The sequence below is a fragment of the Alosa alosa genome, chromosome 14 (genome assembly GCF_017589495.1).
Source record: "Alosa alosa isolate M-15738 ecotype Scorff River chromosome 14, AALO_Geno_1.1, whole genome shotgun sequence".
NCBI classification, from domain to species: Eukaryota; Metazoa; Chordata; class Actinopteri; order Clupeiformes; family Clupeidae; genus Alosa; species Alosa alosa.
In genome coordinates this window covers 23989998-24003554 of record NC_063202.1, presented here as the reverse complement: position 1 = coordinate 24003554, position 13557 = coordinate 23989998, and the positions used below count along the sequence as shown (strand labels likewise).

At 44.0% G+C, this 13557-nt stretch overlaps 1 protein-coding gene across 1 annotated transcript in view; it reads left to right on the top strand.

The window, feature by feature from the left end:
* The window catches only part of egf (epidermal growth factor), a 34384-nt gene extending 21738 nt beyond the window's left edge, over positions 1–12646 (top strand). Inside the window, exons 14-24 of the mRNA XM_048263755.1 lie at positions 2528–2698; positions 3597–3746; positions 4335–4454; positions 4714–4830; positions 5598–5723; positions 6036–6158; positions 6617–6770; positions 7414–7578; positions 11090–11195; positions 11446–11548; positions 12100–12646. Of these exons, the coding sequence (XP_048119712.1) occupies positions 2528–2698; positions 3597–3746; positions 4335–4454; positions 4714–4830; positions 5598–5723; positions 6036–6158; positions 6617–6770; positions 7414–7578; positions 11090–11195; positions 11446–11548; positions 12100–12278 (1514 nt within the window). The 3' untranslated portion in view covers positions 12279–12646. The remainder of the gene's footprint in view (positions 1–2527; positions 2699–3596; positions 3747–4334; positions 4455–4713; positions 4831–5597; positions 5724–6035; positions 6159–6616; positions 6771–7413; positions 7579–11089; positions 11196–11445; positions 11549–12099) is intronic.
* Positions 12647–13557: the final 911 nt, after the last annotated feature.

Genomic DNA, 13557 nt, shown 5'->3' with positions numbered 1-13557 from the left:
TGAGGTCTTCTTATTCATGTTTTCCATTTCTTGGTGCACCAGATCTGTCAGGTCTGGACTGCAGGCAGATCAATTTAACAGCTGGACTCTTCTACTATTGAGCCATGCTGTTGTAACATGGGCAGAATGCAGTTTGGCGTTGTCTTACTGAAAGTATAAGGCCTTCCCTGAAAAATGTTTTGTCTGGATGGCAGCCTATGTTGCTCCAATAGCTACATCATTCCAGATGTGCAGAAGACCCCTGTATGATGATGAACGCTGGCTTATGAACTGTAGGCTAATAACAAGTCCATAATTTCCAAAACAAATGTCAAATCTTGATTGGTGTGACTACAGGACAGTTGTCCACTTTACCTGTGCCCAGGCCCAGTGTGTGGACCAGGGCTACATAAGGATTCTTCTTTGCGTGGTAGAGTTTTAACCTGTGTTCGTAGATAATGTTTCGGAGGTTTTCCTGAGCAACAGAAGGATCATGGCCATTCAATATTGTTTTTCGGCCCTGTTCCCATTCAAAGATTTGGTAACACTTCATAATAACTACACACAATTCATAATTTATTAAGCATTTGTGAACTTTTAGTAAATGGCTTGTTGATCATTTGTAAAGTATTGCTAATACATTATTTCTCATCAGTAAAGCATTTGTACACACACTTATACATGGTGTGTGTTCATATTAAATAAGCCTATATCTAAAATATGTTTATAAATCATTTTAATACTTAAGAAATCATACAATAATAATTTGTTGAAGACGTAATATTTCCATTTTATCAGTTGTCACATGTACATAGGCACTAATGATTAGTTAGGATGTGAATACATGTTTTATAAACCACTTTCTAATACTATAATTCATGATTAACTCAGGAGTTACAAGTGGTAAGTTAATGATATTTTGTGAGGACTTTCTATGCCTTGCAATACATTTTCAAATGAGTTGTAAAGATTACATTTACATTTATTCATTTAGCAGACAATTTTATCCAGTGACTTACAATTAAATTGACACAACAGTGGAAGCTGTGAATCGAACCCCCAACTTTTTCATGTATGTAGCCCCACTCCACTACACTACCTCCTCCCAGTTAAAGGCACCTACAAACACGCAAGAGTTTTTGTTTTCTTCTACACACGGTTAAGCATTTATTAATCATCTGTAAACTATTATTAAATGCCGTGTTCTTCGTTTGTAAAGTATTATTCCTACATTAATTCTCATCTGTAAATCATGTGTACACACAGTTATAAATGGTTTGTTCATAGTAAACACACACATATCTATATTATATTTCTGAATTGATTGTTGTAATATCACTGGGCAGAGGTAGTGTAGTGGATAAGGAGCAGGGCTAGCATGCAACCTCAAAATTTGGGGGTTCAAGCCCCGGCTTCCACCATTGTGGTTTTGCCCTTTAATTTCATATGTGTAAGTCACTTTGGATAAAAGTGTCTGCTAAATGAATAAATGCAAATATAACCTGTATAACTCATTTGTAAATGCATTGCAAGGCATACAAAGTTCTCACTTTCGATGAGCTCAGGAAATATAATTTTGTAACAATACCACTTGGTTTATAAAATATGTATCCACACCCCAACTAATCGTTAATGCATGTGTATGTAACACTGTTAAATAATGGAAATATTACTTCATCAACAAAATAGTATTGCATCATTTGTTAACAATTTTAGTTAATAAATGATTTAGTTAAGTATTAACAATAATTTATAAACATATACATGGACAAACAATGTGTAACCATTTACAAACCATGAATATAAATGGGCAACCCATTTATAACTGTATGTACAAGTGCTTTACTAATGAGAAATAATGTATGAGCAAAACTTTACAAAAGATGAACCAACCATTTACTAATAGTCTACAAATGCTTAATGATGAATTGTGTGTAGTTCCCAAAGATTTCTCTGGATTCTCTGATATTATTTTCAGGATATAATGCCTTAAAATGCTATTTCTCTTATAGTGGTGTCAAATAGACTACCAGTGTACCATAACTGGTTTTCTCTCATATTGGTGTTGAATAGACTACCAGTGTACCATTGCTGGTTTTCTGGTACATTGCTATAACACCAGGGCCACAGCGGATCCACAAGTGAAGTGCTCCGGAGCCACTGCATGGTAGCTAAGGAGCTGGCCTGAATGTGGGTTCAATTCCTGGCCAATGTGCCCTTGCCCCTTGAGCAAGGCACTTAACCCTGAGTTGCTGTCGGGATGGTCCTTGTAATATAATTGACGTAAAGTCGCTTTGGATAAAAGTGTCTGCTAAATGAAAAAAAAAAAAAAAAACGTTTTAGAAGACTGGTCTAATTTTTTTGAATGTACGCAACACTATGATGTCTAGTGTAGCCATTTTCATTGATTCTAGCAGAAGCTAATTGTTGCAGCAGGCGCTACGTAAACAGAATGCTTCAGTTACGTGTAGCATCCCTGTGAGGTGTAGTGGCTGTCCCTGTTGTGGAGGTGTTGGGTGTCAGTGACGTCTCATCTCCCCTCCTGCAGGTCACCCCTTCAGCCTGGCCGTGTTCGAGGACTCCGTCTGGGTGTCAGACTGGCAGGGGAACCAGCTCCTCCAGCTACAGAAGACTTGGGGGGCACATACACCTCAGCGCCTTGATGCCAACATCGTCCGGCCGGCAGGACTAGTCATCATACACCCCTTGGCCAAGCCTGGTGGGTGAATAACACAACACACCAACGTTGTTAAAAAGTTAAAGTAGCCAGGGCACCGTGGACAAAATGATTGATTTACTGTTTCATTGGTAAGAGGGATGAGCAATGACAATAACACAGTAAATCAGTCAATTATTCCAGTGTGGGGTGGTTATAGTGTGGGGTGGTTATAGTGTGGGGTGGCTATTATGTGAGGTGGTTATAGTGTGGGGTGGTTATAGTGTGCAATGGTTATAGTGTGGGGTGGTTATAGTGTGGGGTGGTTGTAGTGTGGGATGGTTATAGTGTGCAGTGGTTATAGTGTGGGGTGGTTATAGTGTGGGGGTGGTTATAGTGTGGGGTGGTTATAGTGTGCAGTGGTTATAGTGTGGGGGTGGTTATAGTGTGGGGTGGCTGTAGCGTGTGGTGACTACTGCTACGGATACTATCTGAAGTTGCTGTGCACAGGGACATTTTGTCAAAGTCTTTTTAGGCAAGTCCCTCCACTCGGCGACCATATTGCAACACATTTTGGGCACTTATCGGGCAGATATTTATAAGGCAGAACTTCGGGCAGAACTTCATAACACCAATCTCGCTTCAGCTGCAAGATCACACTACACATGATTGGCACGATGTATTCACATGTCAACTTTTGGCGGCTGAAGGGGCAGAATATGTGTAGATGACTGCCATTTTTGCGTTAGGAAATAACCCCATTTATTTCTATGGAAGATACTTCTTCTTGTGTCTCTTCTTTTGTTTTTAAGTAAGTTAATCACTCTAAAATCCTACTTGCCCACTAAACTAAGGGCACGATCTGTCCAAGACATAACTACTTCCTGATTGGTCCAAGACATAAATACTTCCTGACTGGTCCAATGTCCATCCAGTGATGACACTTCCTCTCTCTCCTCAGGGGCGGATATGTGTCTCCACCAGAATGGGGGTTGCACCCAGTTGTGTGATAGCAGGCTTGGATTGGCTCACTGCTCTTGTCACTCACAGTATATCCAATCAGCTGATGGCAAGGGCTGTGTGCCAGCTAGTGAATCTGCCACAAGGACTGGTTAGTATCAAAATGTTCAAAACATTAACATTGTACAGTCTATAATGTGTCGAGTTAGATGTTCAAAACATTAATATTCTATAGTCCATAATGTGTCATGTTGGATGTTCAAAACATTAATATTCTACAGTCTATAATGTGTCGTGTTGGATTTAAGACTGACAGTACAGTTGAATATGTTGTGTCACAGGTTCTGAAGTGTAAACCATCAAGTTATACCTGGCTGCGATATAGGGAGTATATAACTGGTGTGTGTGTGTGTGTGTGTGTGTGTGTGTGTGTGTGTGTGTGTGTGTGTGTGTGTGTGTGTGTGTGTGTGTGGGTGTGTGTGGGCGTGTGTGGGCGTGTGTGTGTGTGTGTGTGTGTGTGCGTGTGTGTGTGTGTGTTTGTGCATGCCTGTGTGCGTGGGTGCGTGTGCGTGGGTGTGTGTGGGCGTATGTGTGTGAGTGTGCGTGGGTGCGTGTGTGTGTGTGTGTATGTGTGTGTGTGTGTGTGTGTGTGTGTGTTTGTTGTGTATGTGTGTGTGTGTGTGTGTGTGTGTGTGTGTGTGTGTGTGTGTGTGTGTGTGTGTGTGTTTTCTCTGCTCAGATTCTGGGGATGGGGAGTCCAGTGCACAGTCCCAGAGAAAGGCTCTGAATGACGAAGGCTTTCCACTACCTTTACCTAACCTGCCAGAGCCCACACTCATCACTGAGAAGATGGTATCAGGTACACACCTGCAGCACACACCTACCACACACTCCACACACACACACACATACACATGGCAGAGGGTGCATTAGTACACCAGGGCAGAGGCTCCATGGATGCCATCAACCCGCACATAAGGAGCAGTATTGGGTTTGGTGTCTTAAGCACTTTAACAGGGTCACCTCCTGAGTGCATGTATTATTATACTACTGTATAATAGATACTATATACTGTATACTATTATATTAAAGTACCCCCCCCCCCCCCCTCTCTGTAGACCAGGATGACTGCTTCTCTCTGAGGTGTGATATGAATGCTCAGTGCATTCCTGAGGAGGGAAATGTGGCCTGCCGCTGTCTGCCAGGCTTCACTGGAAATGGACAGCTCTGTGTAGGTAGGTACCTGTGAGTGTGTGTCTGTGTGTGTCTGTGTGTGTCTGTGTTTGTGTGTGCCACCCGCCTAAGCACCAAGGCTGCATATCAACTACCACTCTTTGAGAATAGGCTACTCATTATTATACATATTTAAAAAATGGTGATGATAAAATAAGAAGATCATAATAAAACAACAGAAAACTCCAAACTGCTCAAGGGGTTCACAATCCTTTCAAGCAGCACTGTGTGTGTGTGTGTGTGAGTACATGTGTGACCCATATCATGCTATTGTGAGTCCCTAGCTGTGTGCTAGTGTGCTGTCCGTGTGTGTCCGTGTGTGTGTCCGTGTGTGTGTGTGTGGGTGTGTGAGTGTGACCCATATTATGCTATTGTGAGTCCTTAGTTGTGTGCTAGTGTGCTGTCCGTGTGTGTGTGTGTGTGTGTGTGTGTGTGTGTGTGTGTGTGTGTGTGTGACCCATATTATGCTATTGTGAGTCCTTAGCTGTGTGCTAGTGTGATGTCCATCTGTGTGTGTTCTGTGGATATTGATGTTTCATGTGTTGTAGACATTGATGTATTTCTTTAGGCATGTGTATAGACATTGATGAAGCTTATTTGAGCCTGTGTGTGAGTGTGTGTGTGTGTATGTCTGTGTGTGTTTGTGTGTGTGTCTGTGTGCAGAGTTAGTCGATGGAAATGTGTGTGTGGCAGGTGTCAATGTCATTGTTCATACGTATTGATGCACTTTATTTGATGTGTGTGTGTGTGTGTGTGTGTGTGTGTGTAGACATCGATGAGTGCACTGTGGGACTGGCAGAGTGTGTGAGTCCTCTCTCAGAGTGTGTGAACACAGCAGGTGGTCACTTCTGCAGATGCAGCGCTGGCTTCAGTGGGGATGGACACCACTGCACAGGTGAGAGAGACAGAATTACTAGTACACACACACACACACACACACACACACACACACACACACACACACACACACTCACACACACACATACACACAAAACACAATATTCTTCACAAAAACACTAATTACCTGAGATATTAAATACACTCTCTTCTCACACTCAGAGACACACACACACATCTGTAATGTATATAAAACAGCTCTGTGTGTACGTGTGTATGTGTGCATGTGTGTGTGTGTCGTGTGTGTGTGTGTGTGTGTGTGTGTGTGTGTGTGTGTGTGTGTGTGTGTATGTGTGTGTGTGTTCTGCAGATATTGATGAGTGTAGGCTGGAGTTGCATGGTTGCCATGAGCATGCAGAATGTGGGAACACAGTAGGGAAATACACCTGCATCTGCAGAACAGGATACACTGGCACAGGATTCACATGCACAGGTGAGTGTGTGTGTGTGTGTGTGTGTGTGTGTGTGTGTGTGTGTGTGTGTGTGTGTGTTTTTGTGTGTGTGTGTTTGCATTTGTGTGTGTGTGTGTGAGAGAGAGAGAGATAGTGTGTGTGTGTGTGTGTGTGTGTGTGTGTGTGTGTGTGTGTGTTTGTTTGTGTATGTGTGTGTGTGTGTGTGTGTGTGTGTGTGAGAGAGAGTGTGTGTGTGTGTGTGTGTTAGGAAGGCACATTCTTATATTAGTAAAGAACACCACATTGATGTATCCATTACCCTCCTAATTAATTGAAAATGCAATTCACTTCCCTTTACAATGACTCTCATCTAACCTTCTGAAAGTATCTATCTTTCTTTCTCTCCCTCCCTTTCTCCATCTCCATCCCTCTCTCTCTTTCCCTCCCTCTCTCTGTCCATCTTGCCCTCTGGACTGCTCACATTTTCTGTACATTTCAGAGCTGAAGCCCCCCCCCTCCTTGTTGACCACAGTAAGCCCAGTCACTGTGACAACAGCTGGCAAGAAGGAGTTCTGTCCAGCTACTCATGACTCCTACTGCATGTATGAGGGAGTGTGCTTCTACTTGCCTGAGATGGAGTCCTACGCCTGCAAGCAAGTACACACACAGACACACACACACACACACACACACACACACACACATACACATACACACATACGTAGTCGCTTTGGTTAAAAAGCGTCAGCCAAATGTAATGTAATGTAACATACACACTCTCTCTCACACATACATACATACACACATACACTCTCTCTCTTTCTCTCTCTTTCTCTCACACACACACAAACACACACACACACACACACACTAATTGAAACATATGTCATCCTGGCTGCTTTGTTAAATCTGGCCAGTAGATGGCAGTGTTGCTTCACTGATCTGAGGTTCTTAGTGATCTGATACCCCACACTTCTCATGCTACTGAACCTGCACTATTAGACCTTGTGAATATTGTAAATATTATCACAAAACTTTGCAGCCATAATGTTTGTCTTTGTTCTTTGTAGTTATAATCAGTTGCTGTTAGTGTGACCATTTGCATAATAGAGAAGCTTTATTATGCAATAAAATGTGTGTGCTTGTGTGCGTACATAGCAAGTCAACCTTTCATTTGTGTGTGTGTGTGTTTGTGTGTGTGTGTGTGTGTGTGTGTGTGTATGTGTGTGTGTGTGTGTGTGTATGTGTGTGTGCTTGTGTGCGTGTGTGTGTGCGTGCATGTGTGTGTGCGTGCAGCTGTGTGTCCGGCTACATGGGCGAGCGCTGCCAGTTCAGTGACCTGGAGTGGTGGGAGCATCAGCAGGCCGAGCAGGAGAAGAGGAGGAACGTGGCCATCGCTGCCTGCCTGGTGCTGCTCATCGCACTACTCGCCACAGCCGCCATCCTCACATACTACTACGGGTCAGTGTGTGTGTGTGTGTGTGTGTGTGTGTGTGTGTGTGTGTGTGTGTGTGTGTGTGTGTGTGTGTGTGTATGTGCGTGCATGCGTGTGGGTGGGTGTGTGTGTGGGTGTTTGTGTGTGTGTGTGTGCGTGCGTGCGAGCGTGCGTGCGTGTGTGTGTAGGGCTGGGGCGGGAAGGGGGGCATGCACACACACACAACACACAGTGCCTTAGAAGATTCAGTTTGGACAGCCCATCATATCCACAGATTAAAAAGGATCGGGCTCATGCTAGTCCCTCATGCGCTACCTTGTTATCCTCTCCAGATTCATACAACGATGTCCCACACAAAACTGTACAGTACAATATCATTAATCTAATTGCATTTGAATTAATTCGGCCATCTTTCTCGTAAAACCCTCAATTGGAGACAGATAGTGTGTATTTATCAATTTCTCAAAAGAGAGCGAAAGAGGGGGGGGGTGTGTGTGTGTGTGTCAGCTCTGCTGCCTCTTGCCGACACAAAGGGGATGGTGTGTTTGTGTGTGTTTGGATGTGTGAAAGTGAATGCATGTATGTGTGTTTAATTTGCATAGTTAACTTTTTATAAAATGTATAAGGTTGCAAACAGATTTATGGTGACAAACACAATGCTGTTAAAGATGTAAAAGAGCAGCTGTGTGTGTGTGTGTGTGTGTGTGTGTGTGTGTGTGTGTGTGTGTGCGCGCATGTAAACATGATCTGCCACACACACACATAAACACCCCATCACCCTGCTCACCCCTCCTCTGGCCCCTGTCTTGCTGCAGCAGCTGATTCTCTTTAAGGATGTTCCGCTGGCTTAGCGACGTCTGTTACATCTACTTTGACTTACAAAGCAGCAAACAGCTCTTCCTCTCCTCTCCTCTCCTCTTCTCTCCTCCACTCTATTCTCCTTTTCTCTTCTCTCTTGTCCCTCCTTCCTTCCTCACCTCCTCTCTCCTCTCTCCTTTGTTCTCTTCTCCTCCTTCTCTTCTCCTCTCCTCTCCCTCCTTCCTTTCTCCTCCTTCTCCTTCTCTTCTCTCTTTCCTTCTCTTCTCCTCTTTCTCTTTTCCTCTCCTCTCTTTTCTCTTCTCCTTTTCTTCTCTTCTCCTCTCCTCCTCTCCCTCCTTATTTTCTTCTTCTCCTTCTCTTCTCTCTTTCCTTCTCTTCTCCTCTTTCTCTTCTCCTCTCCTCTCTTTTCTCTTCTCCCTCCTTCTCTTCTCCTCTCCTTCTCTCCCTCCTTCTCTTCTTCACTCCTTCCTTCTCTTCCTCCACTGGCTTCAGTGGCTCTCAATGCCAGCAGCACGCTTTCAATTACATGCTTGATTTGTCTTGTACTACAGCAATTACACAGCAAAATAGGTCATTTCTGTGCCTGTGAGTGGACGCACTGAGCTAGAGCCTCATTTAAACGCCACACATTGGCCAATACTGCTCCCTCAAATTGCCTTTCGCACTTGGCTGCTACTGTGCTTTTTTGTTCTTACTTTTTTCCTGTCATTCTTTCTCATCTCACCCTTTTACTATTTCTGTCTGTGGTGTCATGTCAGGACGCCTCCCTATCACACACACACACACACACACACACACACACACACACACACACACACACACACACACACACACACACACTAATCCACTTATTAAAGTAATGAGAGGTATGAGAATTTTTGGTGTAAACTAGCTAGCTAAAAGACATGCTAAAACCATTGGCAGTAATCCACACAGGTTTAAACACTGAACCCCATCTGGTGAAAAACAGCAAATAAGGCCAAAAGAAAGAAAAAAGTAATTTGGTTTGAATAAGTGAAGTTAATTTAGACACGAGCGGTGTTGATTGTACATATTAAAAATTAAAGTAACTTCTGCCAAAGAAAGAGGTCACTTTTTATCATTATGAAGGGTACCTGCTGTCCCCCACACAAACAGTAGAGTACCCCCCTCACACACACACACACACACACACACACACACACACACACACACAGTAGAGGACCCCCCTCACTGTAGTATAGCTCTGTATTTGATTGTGTAATCCTTTTTCACTGGTAGGACATTTTGACACAACAGCAGAGCTATGATGTTGCCGTGACGATAGAGGCGGGGTTCATTTGAATTGGCAAAGCCAATGGTTACTAAATGAGACAACTGGTGTAGAAATACATCCAAGCCAGTTTAAGGCCATGAAGGGATTTTTTTCATGACTTTCAGTCGCTTTGGTGCAAATCTCAAATCATTATTAATGTGTATTACAGCAAGTGCATTTTGCCAATCAACTTGTCAGTGCCATCAGAATGAAAATGTCTGTGTCACTGTTATGAACAGGATAGTCCAAATGCTCCATTATTAATGTGTCACTGTTATGAACAGGATAGTCCAAATGCTCCATTATTAATGTGTCACTGTTACTTTATGAACAGGATAGTCTAAATGCTTAACCATCAATCAATAGAACAGTTAAGAGGACATTGTGGGAGATCAGACAGGATTCAAGTGTGTTGTCTACTGGTACAGTACACTGTTTGTAATGCACTTTGTTGCCAGACCATGCAATTTATTTTCATACGTGCAAAATATTTGCCTGGTGTCTGGCCTGCTGTCTACTGGTACAGTACACTGTTTGTAATGCACTTTGTTGCCAGACCATGTCATTTATTTTCATACTTGCAAAAGCATTTGCTGCTCAACAAGATAAATATTTGTTTATGATTTATGACGAGATGATGTGGGGGTTGAACAAGAAGTTTTGAAAATGTCCATTCTGATCTGAGAAATGGCTCAAAGTGTCTGGGAACACTGTGATAACGTTTGTGCTTGCTGCAGTCTGCTTGGGAGAGGAAGGTGGCACCCATGGCAGACATGCCAACTGCCCCTCTTACATAGGTTACTAGTTCATCTACATACATAAGGCCCCTTGTTCTGCATGATATGTCACGGTTGTGGGACAATGTCACCTGCGCCCCAAACGTGTGTGTGTGTGTATATATGTGTGTGTGCCTGTGTGTGTGTTTGCATGTTTGTGTCCGTGTCTGTGTGCGGTTGTGAGAGAGGAAGTGTTAGAGGCCAAAATATGGCTGTGACTGCTTTAGATATCTCACATCTGAGATGAGTTGAGTGTGTGTGTGTGTGCGCGCGTGTGTGTGTGTGTGTGTGTGTGTGTGTGTGTGTGTGTGTGTGTGACTTTGAAAGGAGACACAGGAGGCAGGACAGCGGGTTGGGAGCCAGTCCATTGGGTACTCAGTCAAACAAGAAAAGAGATATTCATATTCACTTAACCCTAAAACACACACACACACACACACACACACACACACACACACACACACACACAGGCAGTCGCTCACACACATTATTGTGTGTGTCCAGCTTAAAACTGTAGAGTTACACAATCCAGTAGAGGGAATGTGTCGTTTCTTTATTTTCCCACTGCCACTGTTTTATGTGTGCATGCCATGAGATGGATTAGTTACAGTGTGTGTGTGTGTGTGTGTGTGTGTGTGTGTGTTGCAGGTCCAGGAGACTGAAGAGGAGAGAGCATCCATCAGTGGACAACATGAGTGAGAGCAGCACCAGTGAGGGCAGCATCACAGAGACCATCACAGCAGGAACCCCACGGGTATACGCATTACACACACACACACACACTCACACACACACAAGCGCGCGCGCACACACACACACACACACACACACACACAAACACACACACACACACACTTACTCTCACAAAAGCACACATATTCACACACACTGAACAGTCCAATGTGTTTACACACACAATGTGTTTTTTAGTGATGGCCCACAGACATTGACTAGTCCATTTTATTTTTCTGTGTGTGTGTGTGTGTTTGTGTGTGTGTGTGTAGTTTTATGTGGTCTTGGAGCATGGAGCGTGTGTAGATGGGAAGATCGTCCATGTTGTGGGCTGCCAGAGAAGACCGGTGTGTCCATCCTGCTCCTCTGACACGGGTAAGAGGATGTGTGTGTGTGTGTGTGTGTGTGTGTGTGTGTGTGTGTGTGTGTGTGTGAGAGAGTATGTATGTGTGTGTGTGTGTGTGTGTGTGTGTGTGTGTGTGTGTGTGTGTGTGTCTGTCTGTCCTGCTCCTCTGAGACGAGTAAGGGATCAGGCTCCCACTCCTTACGCCTCATGTTCTCTCTTCCATCTTCCATTGTGTCTGTGATCATAGCAAGTCAACCTTTCATTTGTGTGTGTGTGTGTGTGTGTGTGTGTGTGTGTGTGTGTGTGTGTGTGTGTGTGTGTGTGTGTGTGTGTGTGTCCGTCCGTCCGACGCGATGTTGTGCATCCACACGATGTTGTGTCGAATGTACTGTATGCATGTTTGTATGAATACCATATATGGTTTGTTTGTACTGTGTAGATACTATAAGAAAATAACCTTTTCTGTAATCACTGTTACTGAAACACATGTCTCACCCCACCTCACCTATCTCCCCCCCCAACCTGCCCCCCCCCCACCTCATCTGTTTCACCCCACCCCACCTGTCTCACCCCACCCCAGGTGACAGCATGGTGTCAGACGAGGCTGGTGTTGGGGTGTCCCCCTCGGAACAGCGGAGGTTTGGGACAGGCTGTGCCCCTTCTCCGGTGGACGCCAGCAGGTCAGGGGTCACCAGGAGTCCCCTAGATAACCTCATCCTGCTGGACGAGCCGAGACCGCCCAGCCCCTGCCTTCTGTGAAGACGCAGCCTGCTCCTCAGACACCGCCGCCATGCAGATCTACTAATGGAGGAAATGACACATGAAAGAGGAACAGAGGAGAGACATGTATGGACCAAAAATAAGAGAAACGCATATATATATTGTAGATCTTGTTTGTATTCCTTCTGCGTTGAGAATGAGCTGAGCGCTCTGTGAGTGGTCCACCCCGTGAAGATGCTGAGGGTCCCTAGAGGTGATGCTGGAGTCTGGCTACTGGCCTGTGTCCAGTCATCTCAGGGGAGGTGTGTCTGTGTATGTATGTTTGTGTGTGTGCTTTTGTCTTTGTGTGTGTATGTGTGTGTGTGTGTGCGTGCTTGTTTGTGTGTGTGTGTGTTTGTGTGTGTGTGTGTGTGTGTGTGTGGGGGGGTACAGATTAGAAGGGCTCAGAAGATAGGAGGTGTGTGTGTGTGCCTGTTGGGTATAGGGGGTTGTAATGGTCAGGGGATTTAAGTTAGGGCGGAAACCTACATCTCAGTAACTTTACGACGGATCTTACACACAGGTCCAGAGGAACGTGTGCCTTTGTGTGAAGGCAGACATATTCTTAGTGTAAATACCATTAATCAGACAACTGTTTCACACAGCCCTCCTGTAGTCATCTGTCCTCCTGTTATAACACATTACTGCAGTTTGCAGGACAGCTCAGTGGGTCCTGTTTATCTATCATCTATTCAACAGTAGTTTACCTGATATTCTTAATTTACTTTATTTAGATGGATAAATATCTCACTCTTCTTCCAGAAAAAAAAATCTCCTTCTCTATCAGAAGTTGTACATTTTTTTTTTTAGTTGTGTTTTTTTTTGCTATGATAGATGTTAAGATGGTTCTGGATGGTTATGGACTCGGGTAGGACTGTGGCCAGTGCAGGGCCCAATCAGAACTACATCAGTTCTATAGAGAGAGAGAGATAGAGAGAGAGAGAGAGAGAGAGAGAGAGAGAGAATGAGTCATAAGGCAGACAATGGAAAGATTCCTCTAGAATCTAGATTCCTATATAGATTTCTACGTATATAATATTGAGCATTAACATGGTCAGATATGAACTGATAAGACCTGACTAATGATGTGTCCACTCTGAAAGACAGCTCAGCGGCTGTGGCACTCCTGCTGCAGTTCCTTGTGTTGCTGCAGTGCTCATTTCTGTATTTATTTTTGTATTCCACAGGACAAACTTAACACTGGGCTCCCTATTTGTCACATGTTCAACAAACATGTTCAACACGTTATAACTGACTCCAAATACCAGTTTGTGGTTTA